At 37.4% G+C, this 13,613-nt stretch overlaps 1 protein-coding gene across 6 annotated transcripts in view; it reads right to left on the bottom strand.

The window, feature by feature from the left end:
• Positions 1-13,613, bottom strand: part of PCNX1 (pecanex 1) — a 170,712-nt gene that overhangs the window by 19,537 nt on the left and 137,562 nt on the right. For all 6 annotated transcript variants that reach the window (XM_046647811.1, XM_046647814.1, XM_046647813.1 and 3 more), the window contains 2 exons: positions 8,361-8,614; positions 6,467-6,697 (listed from right to left, as the gene is read on the bottom strand). In XM_046647811.1, coding sequence (XP_046503767.1) covers positions 6,467-6,697; positions 8,361-8,614 — 485 coding nt within the window. The remainder of the gene's footprint in view (positions 1-6,466; positions 6,698-8,360; positions 8,615-13,613) is intronic.

The raw sequence follows: 13,613 nt of genomic DNA, 5'->3' as shown, positions 1-13,613 counted from the left end.
TCTTTAAATAAAATCCAACACTTCATAATACTGGAACATACTGAAAAGAACTGGCTGTGTTATAGAGTGCTAGGATCCTAGCTAAACATCTCAAAGCACTTACTGAAATATATCATTACTGATATTGTCCTCTCCTAAAAATACAACATTCTATCTATTAATTAGTTATTTCTGGACTTAACCTGGCAAGCAGGCTATTAGTGACAGCTGTATTAGACTATCAGTGACCATAATCATAGTAAAGAAAATCAAATTGATATCTGTAGAATATTGCTTCCCCTCAACTTTTTAACTTTTTTAACAACTCCATACCTTGATTCTTGACTATTATATATAGTAATACATAATGATTATGTATACACAACAAAATGGTATACCTTATACAATACTATATGTAGGAATACTATATAAAGGAAATCTTGGTAGCATCTCAATTACCAAGAAACAATCCAGGGCAACAGTTCTCAAAGTACAGTCTTAGGACACAACATCAGCATACCTAGGATATTATTAGAAATGCAAATTCTTGGGCCACTTCAGACCTATGAAATCAAATTCTGGAGCAGGAGGTGGGGGTGGGGAGGTCCAGCAATACACTCCAGGTGATTCTAATGTATGCTAATGTTGAAGAATCATGGATACAGGCTAATAAGGAGCTTAATTATTCTAATGTTGCCAATGGTATACATTTTTGGCTTTATAAACCACTAACTTATAAACAAAAACAGAAGTTGTCTAAGGTACTAACTTAATATTGATTGGTTAATTTAATTACCATTAATTGGGTAATTTAGTTAATTAATAGTAATTGTGTAAGAGATATTCTAGTTGCTTGCCAATTGGTTGTTTCAAAGATATACACAGCTATAGCACATATCCTAGTTTCTGCAGCAGATTCTTTGAACGAATTTTGGGTCCAAGTTACAAAACAGTAGATAAAGAATTTGAGAGCACTTGTTTTAAGAAATAGGAAAGAAAAATAAAAGAGGGAAGCGGTGTGTATAGACTTGAAGTTACATAAACAAAATAATACTAAAGGTATTAAATGGGTGGTAAAATTATGGATGATTTTCTTTCTTTCTTTTTTGTCTCCCTCCCTCCCTGACCTAGTCAACTATTTTTTGCAGAAAATGTACTGCTTTTGTGATAAGAAAAAAAAATTTTTCTTTTAATTGAGTTCAGGCTTCTGCATGTGGCCAGGAGGGAGTAATAAAGACCAGATTTAACCAGGTACCTAAAACAACCAAAGACCTGGACAGAACATATCAAACAATAGTTTTGAGACATTGGACACTAATCCTTGAGAGATGGGGAAAAAATGAGGTAGCCCTGTAAGAGTTTCCAGGCCACAGCACAAGGAAGGGCAACACAGGTGGAACCTAGAGGTCTCCAAGTTGAGGAGATAGCTGGGAGTCTGGGGTGGTCAAGGTGGCTAGAGCTGGCAGGGCAAAGTGCCAAGGAGGAGGCAGCTCCATAGAGAGAGCAAGCTCTGCAGATCTGCAGAGGGTCCCTCTTGAGTCTTCAGCAGATTCACGATCAGCACATGCAGCACGAACCCAAGGCAAAGAAAAGAACCATTGGAAAGGGGCAGAAAGGAACAATGGAAAAATCTCGTGATTGGCTAGAGTACTCAGAAGAGTACTGTCTCAGTAATGGGGAAAAATCAGCCCCAGATGAAAGGCTGCTCTGGTCTCTCCTAAGAAGCCCTAAAAAGCAAGCCCTGAAAAGATCCAACTGTCCTCCAAGAATTTAATTCTATCACAGGACAAAGTTTAAGAAGGTTTACAGGAATACAAAAATACTCAACACTCATCAAGGTAAAATTCATAAGGTCTAGCATACAATCAAACATTGTCAGGCATGCAAAGTAGCAGGAAAATATGACCCATAATTAGAAGAATAATCAACTAATCACCCACTCAATCAAAACTGACCCAGAATTGAACAGATGTTAGAATTAGTCAACAAGCATATTAAAAGAGTCACTTTACCTGTATTCCATAAGTTCAAAAAGAGAGGAAAGGCTGAGCATGCTAAATAGAGACATGGAAGATTTATATAAAAGACACAAATTAAACCTCAAGAGATACAAGAAATGCAGTGTCTGAGATAAAAAAGACACTGGATGCAATTAATGGCATATAAAACAAAGCAGAAGAAAATAAATGACCTAAAAAATGTAGCAACCCGAAATCATAAGGCTTCTAGAAGAAAATGTAGGCAGTATACTCTTTGATATCAGTATTAAAAGGATCTTTTCAGACACCATGTCTTCTCAGACAAGAGAAACAACAGAAAGAATAAACAAATGGGACTTCCTCAGATTAAAGAGCTTCTTCAAGGCAAAGGAAAACAGGATTGAAACAAAAAAACAACCCACTAACTGGGAAAAAAATATTTGCAAGTAATACATCCGACAAAGGCTTAATATCCATAACATATAAAGAACTCACACAACTCAACAACAAAAAAATCAAACAACCCTATCAAAAAATGGACAGGAGACATGAACAGACATTTCTCCAAAGAAGATACATGGATTGCCAACAGGCACATGAAAAGATGTTCATCATCGATGTGCATCAGGGAAATGTAAATCAAAACTACACTAAGATATCACCTTACACCCATTAGAATGACAAAAATAACTAAAACAAATAGTAACAAATGTTGGAGAGGTTGTGGAGAAAAAGGAACCCTCATACACTGCTGGTGGGAATGCAAACTGGTGCAGCCACTATGGAAAACAGTATGGAGATTCCTCAAAAGATGAAAAATAGAACCACCACACAATCCAGCTATCCCACTAATGGGTATCTATCAAAGAGCTTGAAGTCAGCAATTCCAAAAGTCCCATGCATCCCAATGTTCATTGCAGCATTATTTACAACAGCAAAGACGTGGAAGCAACCTAAGTGCCCATCAACAGATGAATGGATAAAGAAGATGTGTATACACACACACACACACACACACACACACACACAGGAATACTACTCAGCCATAAAAAAGAACAAAATCGTCCCATTTGCAACAACATGGATGGACCTTGAGGGAATTATGTTAAGTGAAATAAGCCAGATAGGGAAGGACAATCTCTGTATGACTCCACTCATATGAGGAATTTAAACATGTGGACAAAGAGAACAGATTAGTGGCTACCAGGGGAAAGGTCGGGTGGGGGGTGGGCACAAAGGGTGAAGGGGTGCACCTACAACACGACTGACAGACAATAATGTACAACTGAAATTTCACAAGATTGTAACCTATCATTAACTCAATAAAAAATAATAATTAAAAAATATAGCAATAAAAACTATGCAAAATTAAACACAGAGACAAAAATGGCTGGAAAAAAAAAGGTAACAGAGCAACAGTGAGCTATAGGACAACATCAGGCAGCCTAATATAAATGTCATTGGAGTCCCCAAAAAAGGGGAGAGAAGAAGACTGAAAAAACATTAAAAAAAATAATGGCTGAAAAACTTCCCAATCGGATAAAAACTATATATCTAGGGATTCAAGAAGCTCAACAAACTCCAAGAACAAGAAACATGAAGAAAACTGCACCAAGGTACATACATCATAATTAAATTGCTTAAAATAATTGATGAAGAGAAAATCTTAAAAGCAGCCAGTGAGAAAACCCCATCATGTTATACATAGTATTTCTACACAGGGGCAAAGATAAGAATGACCAGAGGCTTCTCATCAGAAACAACACAAGCCAGAAGACAGTGTAGCAATTGTTAAAGTACTGAGAGAAAAAAGAATCGGTTCTACTCTGGTAGCTCTGTTACTGTTGGAGAAGGCATGTGTCTTACATTCTCAACTGCATTAGAAATTCTCACAAAGAACTCTTTTTTCCTTTTTTGGGGGGAGGAAGATTAGCCCTGAGCGAACATCTGCTGCCAATCCTCCTCTTTTTGCTGAGGAAGACTGGCCCCGAACTCACATCTCTGCCCATCTTCCTCTACTTTATATGTGGGACGCCTGTCACAGCATGGCTTGCCAAGCGGTGCCAGGTCTGCACCCTGGACCCAAACCGGTGAACCCCAGGCTGCCAAAGCAGAATGTGTGCACTTAACCACTGCGCCACCGGGCCGGTCCAACAATCCTTGCTAACACTAACAACAATGGTGAAAGAAATGCATTGTCATTTAAGAAACAGAAAGCAAAGTCAAGCTGAGAAGAATGTTTCCAAATCGCATTCAGGTAATTTCAACACGGTTAGTCCAGGGCCACACTTACAAAAATATAATTTCAAGCTGTTCAGAAGACAGGTATAGCTAGCATAAGGGAGATTATTTCCTTCTAGCGTACATATAATAAGAGAAGGAGTGAAGAATGATGTTTTATTTCTGTGTAATATGCAAGTTAGAACACGATCTTAGAAGGAGAGTCTCAAGGCAACTTTTTTAACATTGAGGTTGAGGGTACCAGAACTTGGAGTCAGCAAATCTTTCTGGCTAATTAACTTCCCTAGGAAAAGGCTACTCTGGGAACAGGGATTCAGAAAGTAGAATGCATGGTTTTAAGGAGATGGGGATAAGCTTGCTGAACTTAAAAGAAAACTTGTAGCATGAAGGGGAATATATGTACAACTGATAATTTTGTCCTAGAGGGGACTGCAGAGCAGAATATAAGTCTGACTGGCATAGTAATTGGAAAGCTATTGGAAGAGACCAGGAATATCCAAATTTGGAGGTAAACCTTCTGAACATGCGATTTATTAACAGTTGGGAGGAGGACTTCCTTGAGCTATGTCTATGACCTCAGCAATAATCTCTAGCAGAAGGGTCCTTAAATTTGAGAAGAATGGAGCCCTGTTCCTGAGTAGGCAGATGGTGAGTTCCTAGCCCAGGTGACCATGGTTAAACCAAAACAAAAGTAAGCAATGTAGTCTAAGCGAGAGAGAGGCTATCAGAATAATATGACCACTCCCACCACCAAAAATAAATCCAAGGATTTGAGAACAGTATACAAAGCATTCTAAGTATATTTCATTTATACAAAAATAAACTGCTTATTAACGTGTTTGGAAGAAAGAAGTTTAGCTTTGAGGTCCTCCATCTCCAGATATTGCCTGCTGGTCCTTTTTCTAAGCCTCTTCCGAGGTTATTTTATTCTATTCTTTATTCTTTCTTTAAAAATATGCTGCTCTGCTTAGTATCTGTTGTGCATCCAGTATAAAAGCTCAAAGGATACTGTTCAGCAAGGAAGTACAAAGATGCTCCCTTTCTTATCGATGAGGTGAAGAGCAAAGAGGTGATATGATGCGGTGCCTTACTCTAAGTAGCTGTAAAGGAAGGACTAAAACAGGTGCTACATCTAAGGACAGTAAGTGTGTACATCCCAGACCATGAGAAAGTCACTAGCTGTCAACGTGGCTTACTATGCTCCACCATACCGAGTAATCCTACACATGGGATGCCGGTGGTTCAACTACATAAGACTCCTGCTTGGAAAGCAATAGCGGTGGTAGGAACCAGCTTTTGGAACCATAGGCCTTGGTATTGTGGTTATGTTACATGGAATCTAACCAGGGGGGCAAGATTGCCACGAGAACCATGAGAGCTAGAAGAAAAGTAGCATTTGGTGAAGTCTATAATACACCTTACCTTTAGGATAAGACAAGTTATCTGAAGTGTGGATTAGAAACCACCTGAATTACAATCACCCAGAGTGACACAGATTTTCAGTCCCCAATCACCCAGTGACACAGATTTTCAGTCCCCAATCACCCAGAGTGACACAGATTTTCAGTCCCCAGCCTAGACCTACAGAATTAGAACCTCTTAGGGGAGGCCCAGGAATCTGCATTTTTACACATTTCCTAGGTCATTTTTTACCATGTTAACACTTGGAAGCCAACAGTCTGTACAGTATGGTAGCCACTGGCCCACATGGGCCAGTAAATTTAAATCAAATATAATTAAATTTAAAATTCAGTTCCTTAGTCATATTGACCATATGTCAAGTGTTCAATAATAGCCACATGTGGTAGATTAGTAACTACCATACTGGAACGGCCCAGAATATTTCCACCATGGCACAAAATTCTATTAGACAGCACTGGTCTAGACTGGATTTGGGACAAAGACATTAAATCATCCTTCAGTCTGATGTGTGTATGTGGTGGGATGTAGTCTTTAAGAAGGTGCTACACGTGATCTGTAACCTAATTTGTGTACATGTACGCAAGCGTGGGGCGGATGGGGTGCTATCTGGACAGTGAGATTATGACACTACAAATGAAAAGAATGAGGGAGGCCACTTTCTTTAACCTGTTTTGGCAGAGTTGGTTCATTTGGCCCAACTACAATGAAACAGACAGGTTCTGTTACCCAAATGGTTAGAAAGAGGAAAGTCTGAAAAAATTGACCTTATAATAACAAACAGAAATATTCTTTCCATCTTTGGAAAACTGATTTGAAGAGTTATAAATGAAATAAACAGACTTTACCTTTGCTCTTCGGGAAGAGCAATACTCTATCCAGTTGAGGTAAATCACACAGAAACTCTCCCTGGATATGCCTGCTAGTCGATGGTCATAGTCTTCATCAATGTTTGGATTAAATGTTGGGTCCACATCAACATAATTTCGATCTGCACACAGACGTAGTCCTTCCTGCATTGTCTCATTAGCTAGCCATTCCTCTAGCTTAGAAGAGGTTGTAACATAATAAATGATACCCTAACAAGGGAAAGATAAAATTCAGGCTAAATCACAATTTGAATTAACTACAACTCCTCACTAAATAAATTCCAACTCTTTATACTGGTAGTATGACAAAAAAATATTCTAGCTGGATACTATAAGAACATATTTTAAGAATGCTGTAATAATATACCTCAGGCCTTCCTGGATAAAAAACATTTAATACTTTTAAAATCATAACCATAAATTCAGCAAGGCAACTTCAAAACAATTCTAGTCTATTGATTTTAGAGCTTTGGAACTTAGGATCTTTTAAGAGATGTGAAAACCTTCTATTGTGGTGTATTTATTTTGAGAAATTTCTCATAGGAAGCTACTAAACCATCTTGTGATCCTAGGTCAAATTATAGAAATGTAAAACCCTAATAAAAAAGCAATAGAAATATACATATTTAGAAAATGCCACATGCACATGTAAAAAACATAAAATCAATTTCTTTCGCTTCCTGAGGTTGGATTTAACCAAATATTAAATAGAAGATTCAAGGTTGACCCCAATCAGCACAAATAAGGTGGTACATAGAGGCAATAACGCAAGATATGGAAAATTCAAATATGGGTCATTAAAATTTGACACATACTTTCCTCTTGAAAAGACTGGCTTTGCCTACAAGCCCCTAAATAACCATGCTGTATTTCTGTAAAATTGTTAGCAAAAACAGAATACCTCTGCAGTAAAGAACTAACCTTGCCCAAAGAAAGTCTTGGGTCCTGGGAGGTAACCTCTAATCCCTTGCAAGTCCGGCCTGATAAGAGTCTTCGTTCACCTGGAGGCTTAGAGTCATGACCTCTAGAGGAGCTGGAGACTAACGCTGGCCATGTGGGTGGTTGGCCGGCCACATCTAAGTGACTGTGCACCAACAAAAACTCTGTACACTGAGGCTCAGGTGACAGTCCTTGGTTGGCAACATTCTCTAAGCATTGTCACACACAGTTGCTGGGAGAAATAAGCATTGTTTACACAACTCCACCAGCAGAGGACAACTGGAAGCTCATGCCTTGGTCTTTCTGGAGCCTGCCCTACCTGCCTCTTCTCTTGGGCTGATTTTTAACCTGTAACCTTCCACTGTAATAAATCCTAACCAAGAGTATAATGGCTTTGCTGAGTTTTTTGAATCCTAGTAAATTACTGAAGCTGAGGGTGGTCTTGGGGACCTCCTAAATCTTGCAATATTTTTATTCAGTTTGTTGAAAGCAGTGGTTAACACCAAGGGCTCAGGAATCAGACAAGCCTGGGTTTTAAATCCCTAACTCTACTTGCTAGTTAGAGAACTCTGGGCAAGTTAACTTCTAATCTTTAACTTGTTTATTTGTAAAACGGAGATGCAATATTCCTTTAGAGAATTAGGTAAGATACACGTAAATGTATGCGTGCATATGTGCGTGTACATTCCTCAGCACAGTGCCTAAAACATATGAGCTACAAATGGTAGCTGTTAATACTAATGAACAAATGGAATAAGTTCCACAGAAGAAAGAAACAGCAAAACCTTCACAGGTATATTTCACTGACTGTACTGGATACTAGAGAATTTAAATCATGACTTAGAAGCAAAGCACAAGTTAAAAAAATATATGTATGTCTATTCCAAGAAGAGCAGCCGATCATCAGAGGACCTAAGTAGGCACACACCCTTACCTTGACATAGTAAGTGGTGAGCACTTTCCGAAGATCAAAGACTTGAAGCATAGAAGCAGCACTATTGTCAGTGATGCTATAACCCTCCAGAATATACTTGGTGACTACCACTTCCCAAGCTAGCCAGCGCTGGCTAAATGCAGCATTAAATGAAAGTACATGAGGAATATGGCCAGGTTCACAACAGCAAAATCCTTCATCTTCTTCAACACCTTCAGTAATGGCTTCTACTTCTCGCTGTTGACAGTAAGTACCTTAAAAAAAGAGACAGAGAGAGACAATTTACAAAGGGGGAAAAAACATGAAGTGGAAAAACAAATGCTTCAAAAACATAAGGAATTTAGAAAAAAGTTACATTTTATAGCAACTAAAAGTATATGACTGATTTGCCTTAGAATGTGTGTTAAACTGCAGTAAGCTCGAGAAACTAGACATACTGTATATTTAGCTCCTACGGAATCACAACGTGTATCAGTGCATCCAAGGTTCTGAGAATTTGTGCAGTAAAGTAACTGCCTTAATTTTGATACATCGATTCCCAAACTTTTCAAATTTGGGTTTACAATTGCATTCCTATCAAACAAACGCCAAATGAGTAAAGGTATATCTCATAAAGGTCTGAGGTAATTCAAAAAAAGGAGAGACGAATGAGAACTAAATCATCCTAGGGCACACAATACAGATAGACATGCAGAACTCAAAAGAATCTGAGCTCTATTTACCAGTATCATGTCCATGCTGCAAGCAGAAATATTATTATATATCGTGCTTATTTGGCTATATAACTTGTAATAGTTCATTATAATTTAATATTAAACACATAATCAAAATTTTTTCTGTTGCCAATTCCAACAATAATTGGATAAGATTACATAATCAGCCTTTGAGGCTTACCTGCTGATAAAGTTTCAATGGGGTATGAGGTCTGATTAGCCTGCACTAGCAAATAATTCTTTGAAGTTACATTCTTTGATACAAAATACTTATCAAACAGGCATTCTCCACATTAGTTTTACTGAAGTAAAAATACAAAATCAGATTAAATATAGAATTAGAACAACAACAATCTAGTGCCAGCAAAATATCATCTATCACATTAAAGTTAATTTTTATTTTGTTCTGTGGTCTTGTTTCCATTTAATTTGTAAACTCCTTATATTATGTAAGGACTATAAAGCAATTATACTTAATTTTATAAAGGCACATATTAAAGTTATATTCTAATAAAAATAACTTAAGTGAGACTGCACAATAATTTTTTTCCTTTAAAGAGCTTTTATACACCATCCATGTTTGAAATACACTTCTTTGAGAGGAAAAGATGCCATGAAACCTAGCCCCATCTGGTGATGGAGGTGGTATGAGGAAAGAGAAGGCTGAAGAGGTAGGCTTGGCCAAGCTAATACACTGTATTATTTAGTTATCTAGAACCCTCAACAATTCTATTATTTCATTTTCTAGTTTAATTACATTGGTGAACACTTCCAAAATAATGTTACATAGTGGTGACACGAAAAACCCTGTCCTGAACCTGACATTCACAGGAATGCCTGCTGTGGTTGACCATTACACATGATACTGAGTACAGACACACGTACACATTTTTTTTTGAATAAGGATGTACATAATTTTATAAAGTATTTTCAAACCAACATTGAAAATGAAATTTAACCAAATTTCTTCTGGCATCTTTTGAGAGAATCATATTATATTGTTTTTCTCCTGGGACCTATTGAAAGAAGATGAATTCTATAATTTGCTCTTTTTTTTTGGTGAGGAAGATTGTCCCTGAGCTAACATCTGTGCCAATCTTCCTCTATTTTGTATGTAAGATGCTGCCATAGCATGGCTTGATGAGTGGTGTTAGGACCGCACCCAGGATCCAATGCTTCGAACTCCGGGCCGCCGAAGCAGAGTGTGTGAACTTAGCCACTGTGCCACTAGGCTAGCCCCTTAATTTGCTTTTCAACACTTAATTTAAAAATGAAAAATGGCTGAATTAGTGAGGGGTACTTAAAAAAAAAGTACTACTGGTTTCTGCTTACTCCGGGTTTTGAGCATTATTATATCTAGAGTCACAAGTGAATCAAAACTATAGTTACTCTTTTAGCCAGTTTAGCCATATTTGACATCAGTATTACACTGGTTTTGTAAAAAGCCTTGAGAAATTTTCCTTCTTTATCCATGTGCTAGAATAGATTAAAGAGGGCAGAAGAATTATGCAATTTCTAGAAGAAACTTCCTGAGCCTGGGTTTTTAAAATTGTGGCATGAAGTTGGGTCTACTGCTCAGGTTTTATGTATTATTAGTTCATTTTATTCATTTTGTCATCTTTCTGGGAAGTCAGTCAAAGGTTTTTCAGTAAAGAAAGTAACGCAATGAGAGCCATAGTTTGTGCAGGTCACTCTGTTAGCAGTACATAGAGAAGATATGTGGCAAGAGGGAATTTGGAGTCTTGACATTTACTCAGGAGAGACAGAATGAGGTCCTCGTTCAGAGGAGTAGAACAAAGTGAACAGAGTAATCGAATTAATGTGGGATGGTCTTACTCTACTGTAAAAACCCCAAGAATATTTTCTACCCCAAAGCACCCTAGTAATACATTTTGCTTAGAAAATGGTCAACAATAAGCACAGAAATTAATATTAATAATTGAAAAAAGAATTTTGAGACTTGGAAAGGGATTCTAGAATATCTATGAGGAACTATTACCAATTGTTTTCTGGATTAGCTAGATCTTTTGGTCACTTCATAGTGAATAAAACTGGTAAAAATAAATACACCTAACAGTTATGAAAACTAGACATGTTAAAATTAATTTGAATAAAAATTGAAAGGAATCCAATCAGCATAAGAATTTTCAACCCATAAATTTTGATTTGGAAATCCGCACCTGGTAGAAGTAACATTTACAAATAAAAAGTTAACATGGTAGAAGTGGTAATCAGAAAATTGTGATAAGACAAAAAACTGACTGATAACCCAAATCTGTGGCATAAAATTTGCATGGAAAAGAAATGAGAATGTCAGTAAAATAAAAACGGAAATAAATATGAAGGGGTTTAACCAAGACCTATAGGAAACTGATCAAGAAATTTATTTTAATTAAATGTCACTTAAAATTTAGGACCTATTAGGAGAGACAGTAAAATCAAAGGAATTAAACTAGCTTAATGGACTATTTCCCAGAAAATACATCAAGATGCTCAGCAGATCCAAACATCTGCCTGGGAAAATACTGACACTCTTGATTAATCTTTTGAGGGGTAGGAGGCAGATGGGATAAGGGAAAACACTGAGAAGGAAAGAAAAGAACCAAAGATTACAACATTTGAGCAAGAATACAATCAAACCTCATGAGAAGCCTGGAATGAAGAGAAAGGGGGAAAAACCGCATACTTACATTACCTAATCATTCTACAAAATTAACTAATTATGCATCACATGCTAACTGCTCTGACGGGTGCTGGAGACACCATAATGAATGAAGCAGGTATGATTCCTACCCTTGAGGAGTTTATAATCTACAGTAAAGGTTTAAAAAACAGCCTTGAGCCAAATCCAAGCTAAGAATGGTTTTTATATTTTTAAAGGGTTGTTTAAAAGAAAAATCAAAGAAGACTATGCAACAGAGAATATGCATGGCTCCAAAAGCCTAAATTATTTACTATCTGGCTCTCTACAGAAAAAGTTTGCCAACCCTTGGGCTAGAGAACAAATAAACACAAACAAACATAAAGTTATAACTATGCTAAGTGTCAAGGAGGAAAAATGGCAATATGAGAGAAGCACATGGAACAGGTGGTTAGAGAAGACTTGTCTTAGAAAGTGACACTTAGGCCAATACTTGAAGATAATTAAGGAATTAGTGGTGGAAGATTGGTGGGGGAAGGGGTATGGGTGGTACTTCCTGGGCAAAGGGAAGGGCAATAAGGAGCCTCAGTAAAGAATTTAGCACAGCTGAGACACTGAAGGAAGGCCAGTGTGGCTGGAGTGAGTGAGGAGGATGGTATAAAGTGAGGCTGGAGAAACTGGCAGAGGCTAGATAAGGTGGTGTTGTAGGGCATGTGGAGGAGTTTGAATTCTAGAATTCTATTTTAAATGCAATGGGAAGCCACTGAAAAATTTAAGCATGGAAGGGACATGATTGAATTTGCCTTAAAAAAAGTCACTATGGCTGAGTGAAGAATTATAGGTATCCCTTGCTATCCAAATCCGGCCACGTTCAGATAGTAAGGGGTACTGTGTATCCAAATCGGTTTGAGTTGAGTTTGTTTGGTAAATAATGAGAGTTTGGATGGCAAAGGATTTATGCAAAATTTTATTTGAATCTATCAGTACCAGAGAGTAAAAGTTGGGAGAGTGAGAATTTGGATTGATTTTTGATTTGGAGAATTTGTGATCAATATGGTGGAACAGAAGACGACAAGAAGGATTATCCTCCAATTCATATACATAGAAATGCTAGATAAAATTTTAAGCCTCCCCACATACATTTGTAAAAAAAAAAAAAAAAAGTTAAAATTAAAAAGCAAAGGTGAAACTTTCAGGGGCCAACAATTTAAAAAGAAGTTCATGTCAAAGCAGTGGCAGGTGTAGTGGGCAAGGGGGGCCAACTCTCGAACGAGTCTAGTTGGATTAGATTTGAACGGCACTGGGTAAGACTGCAGAAGAGACGGAATTAAGGTCCTGGACTCCTGATGGAGATGCAGAAATAGGCCATAAAACAAGAATAGGACACTTTGAAAAAGAGAGAGGATGGATTATAAATATCTTACAAATAAGAAACAAACATCAACAATTTGAGTGTTGCGCAAGTCTTATCTCCAGTGAACACAGTAAATTTAGAGAAGCATTTGCTCCACTAGTAAAGATATTACATAACAAAGGTGCAAGGCTTCTGATTTAACACCAGGGTGAAAATAAAGCTATAGGGTATAGGTCTGATCTGATCCTCTAACTAGTTGAATGCTTTCTGATTTCCTATTTCAGGTTAAAAACACACAAGGCACTTCTTAGAATAGATCAACACACAGCTTGGATGCTCTCTCTAAAAACTCTCAAGTCCAAATGTTCCCTAGATTGGAAAGATATGCATGCATAGAACTTCAATTCCTATGAACCAAGTCTCTCTTCATGCTTGCAAGATATTCAACTTACAGCAGTTGGTAACATCAAGTCAATATGTTTCTGAATGCATGATTTTCTTGTAGAAATAGCTTCATTTGTCAGTATATAAAATTGCTGAGGGCT

Source organism: Equus quagga, chromosome 20 (genome assembly GCF_021613505.1).
Source record: "Equus quagga isolate Etosha38 chromosome 20, UCLA_HA_Equagga_1.0, whole genome shotgun sequence".
Lineage (NCBI taxonomy): Eukaryota > Metazoa > Chordata > Mammalia > Perissodactyla > Equidae > Equus > Equus quagga.
Note: the sequence above shows the minus strand (reverse complement) of the source record. Positions and strands in the feature narration are given on the sequence as shown.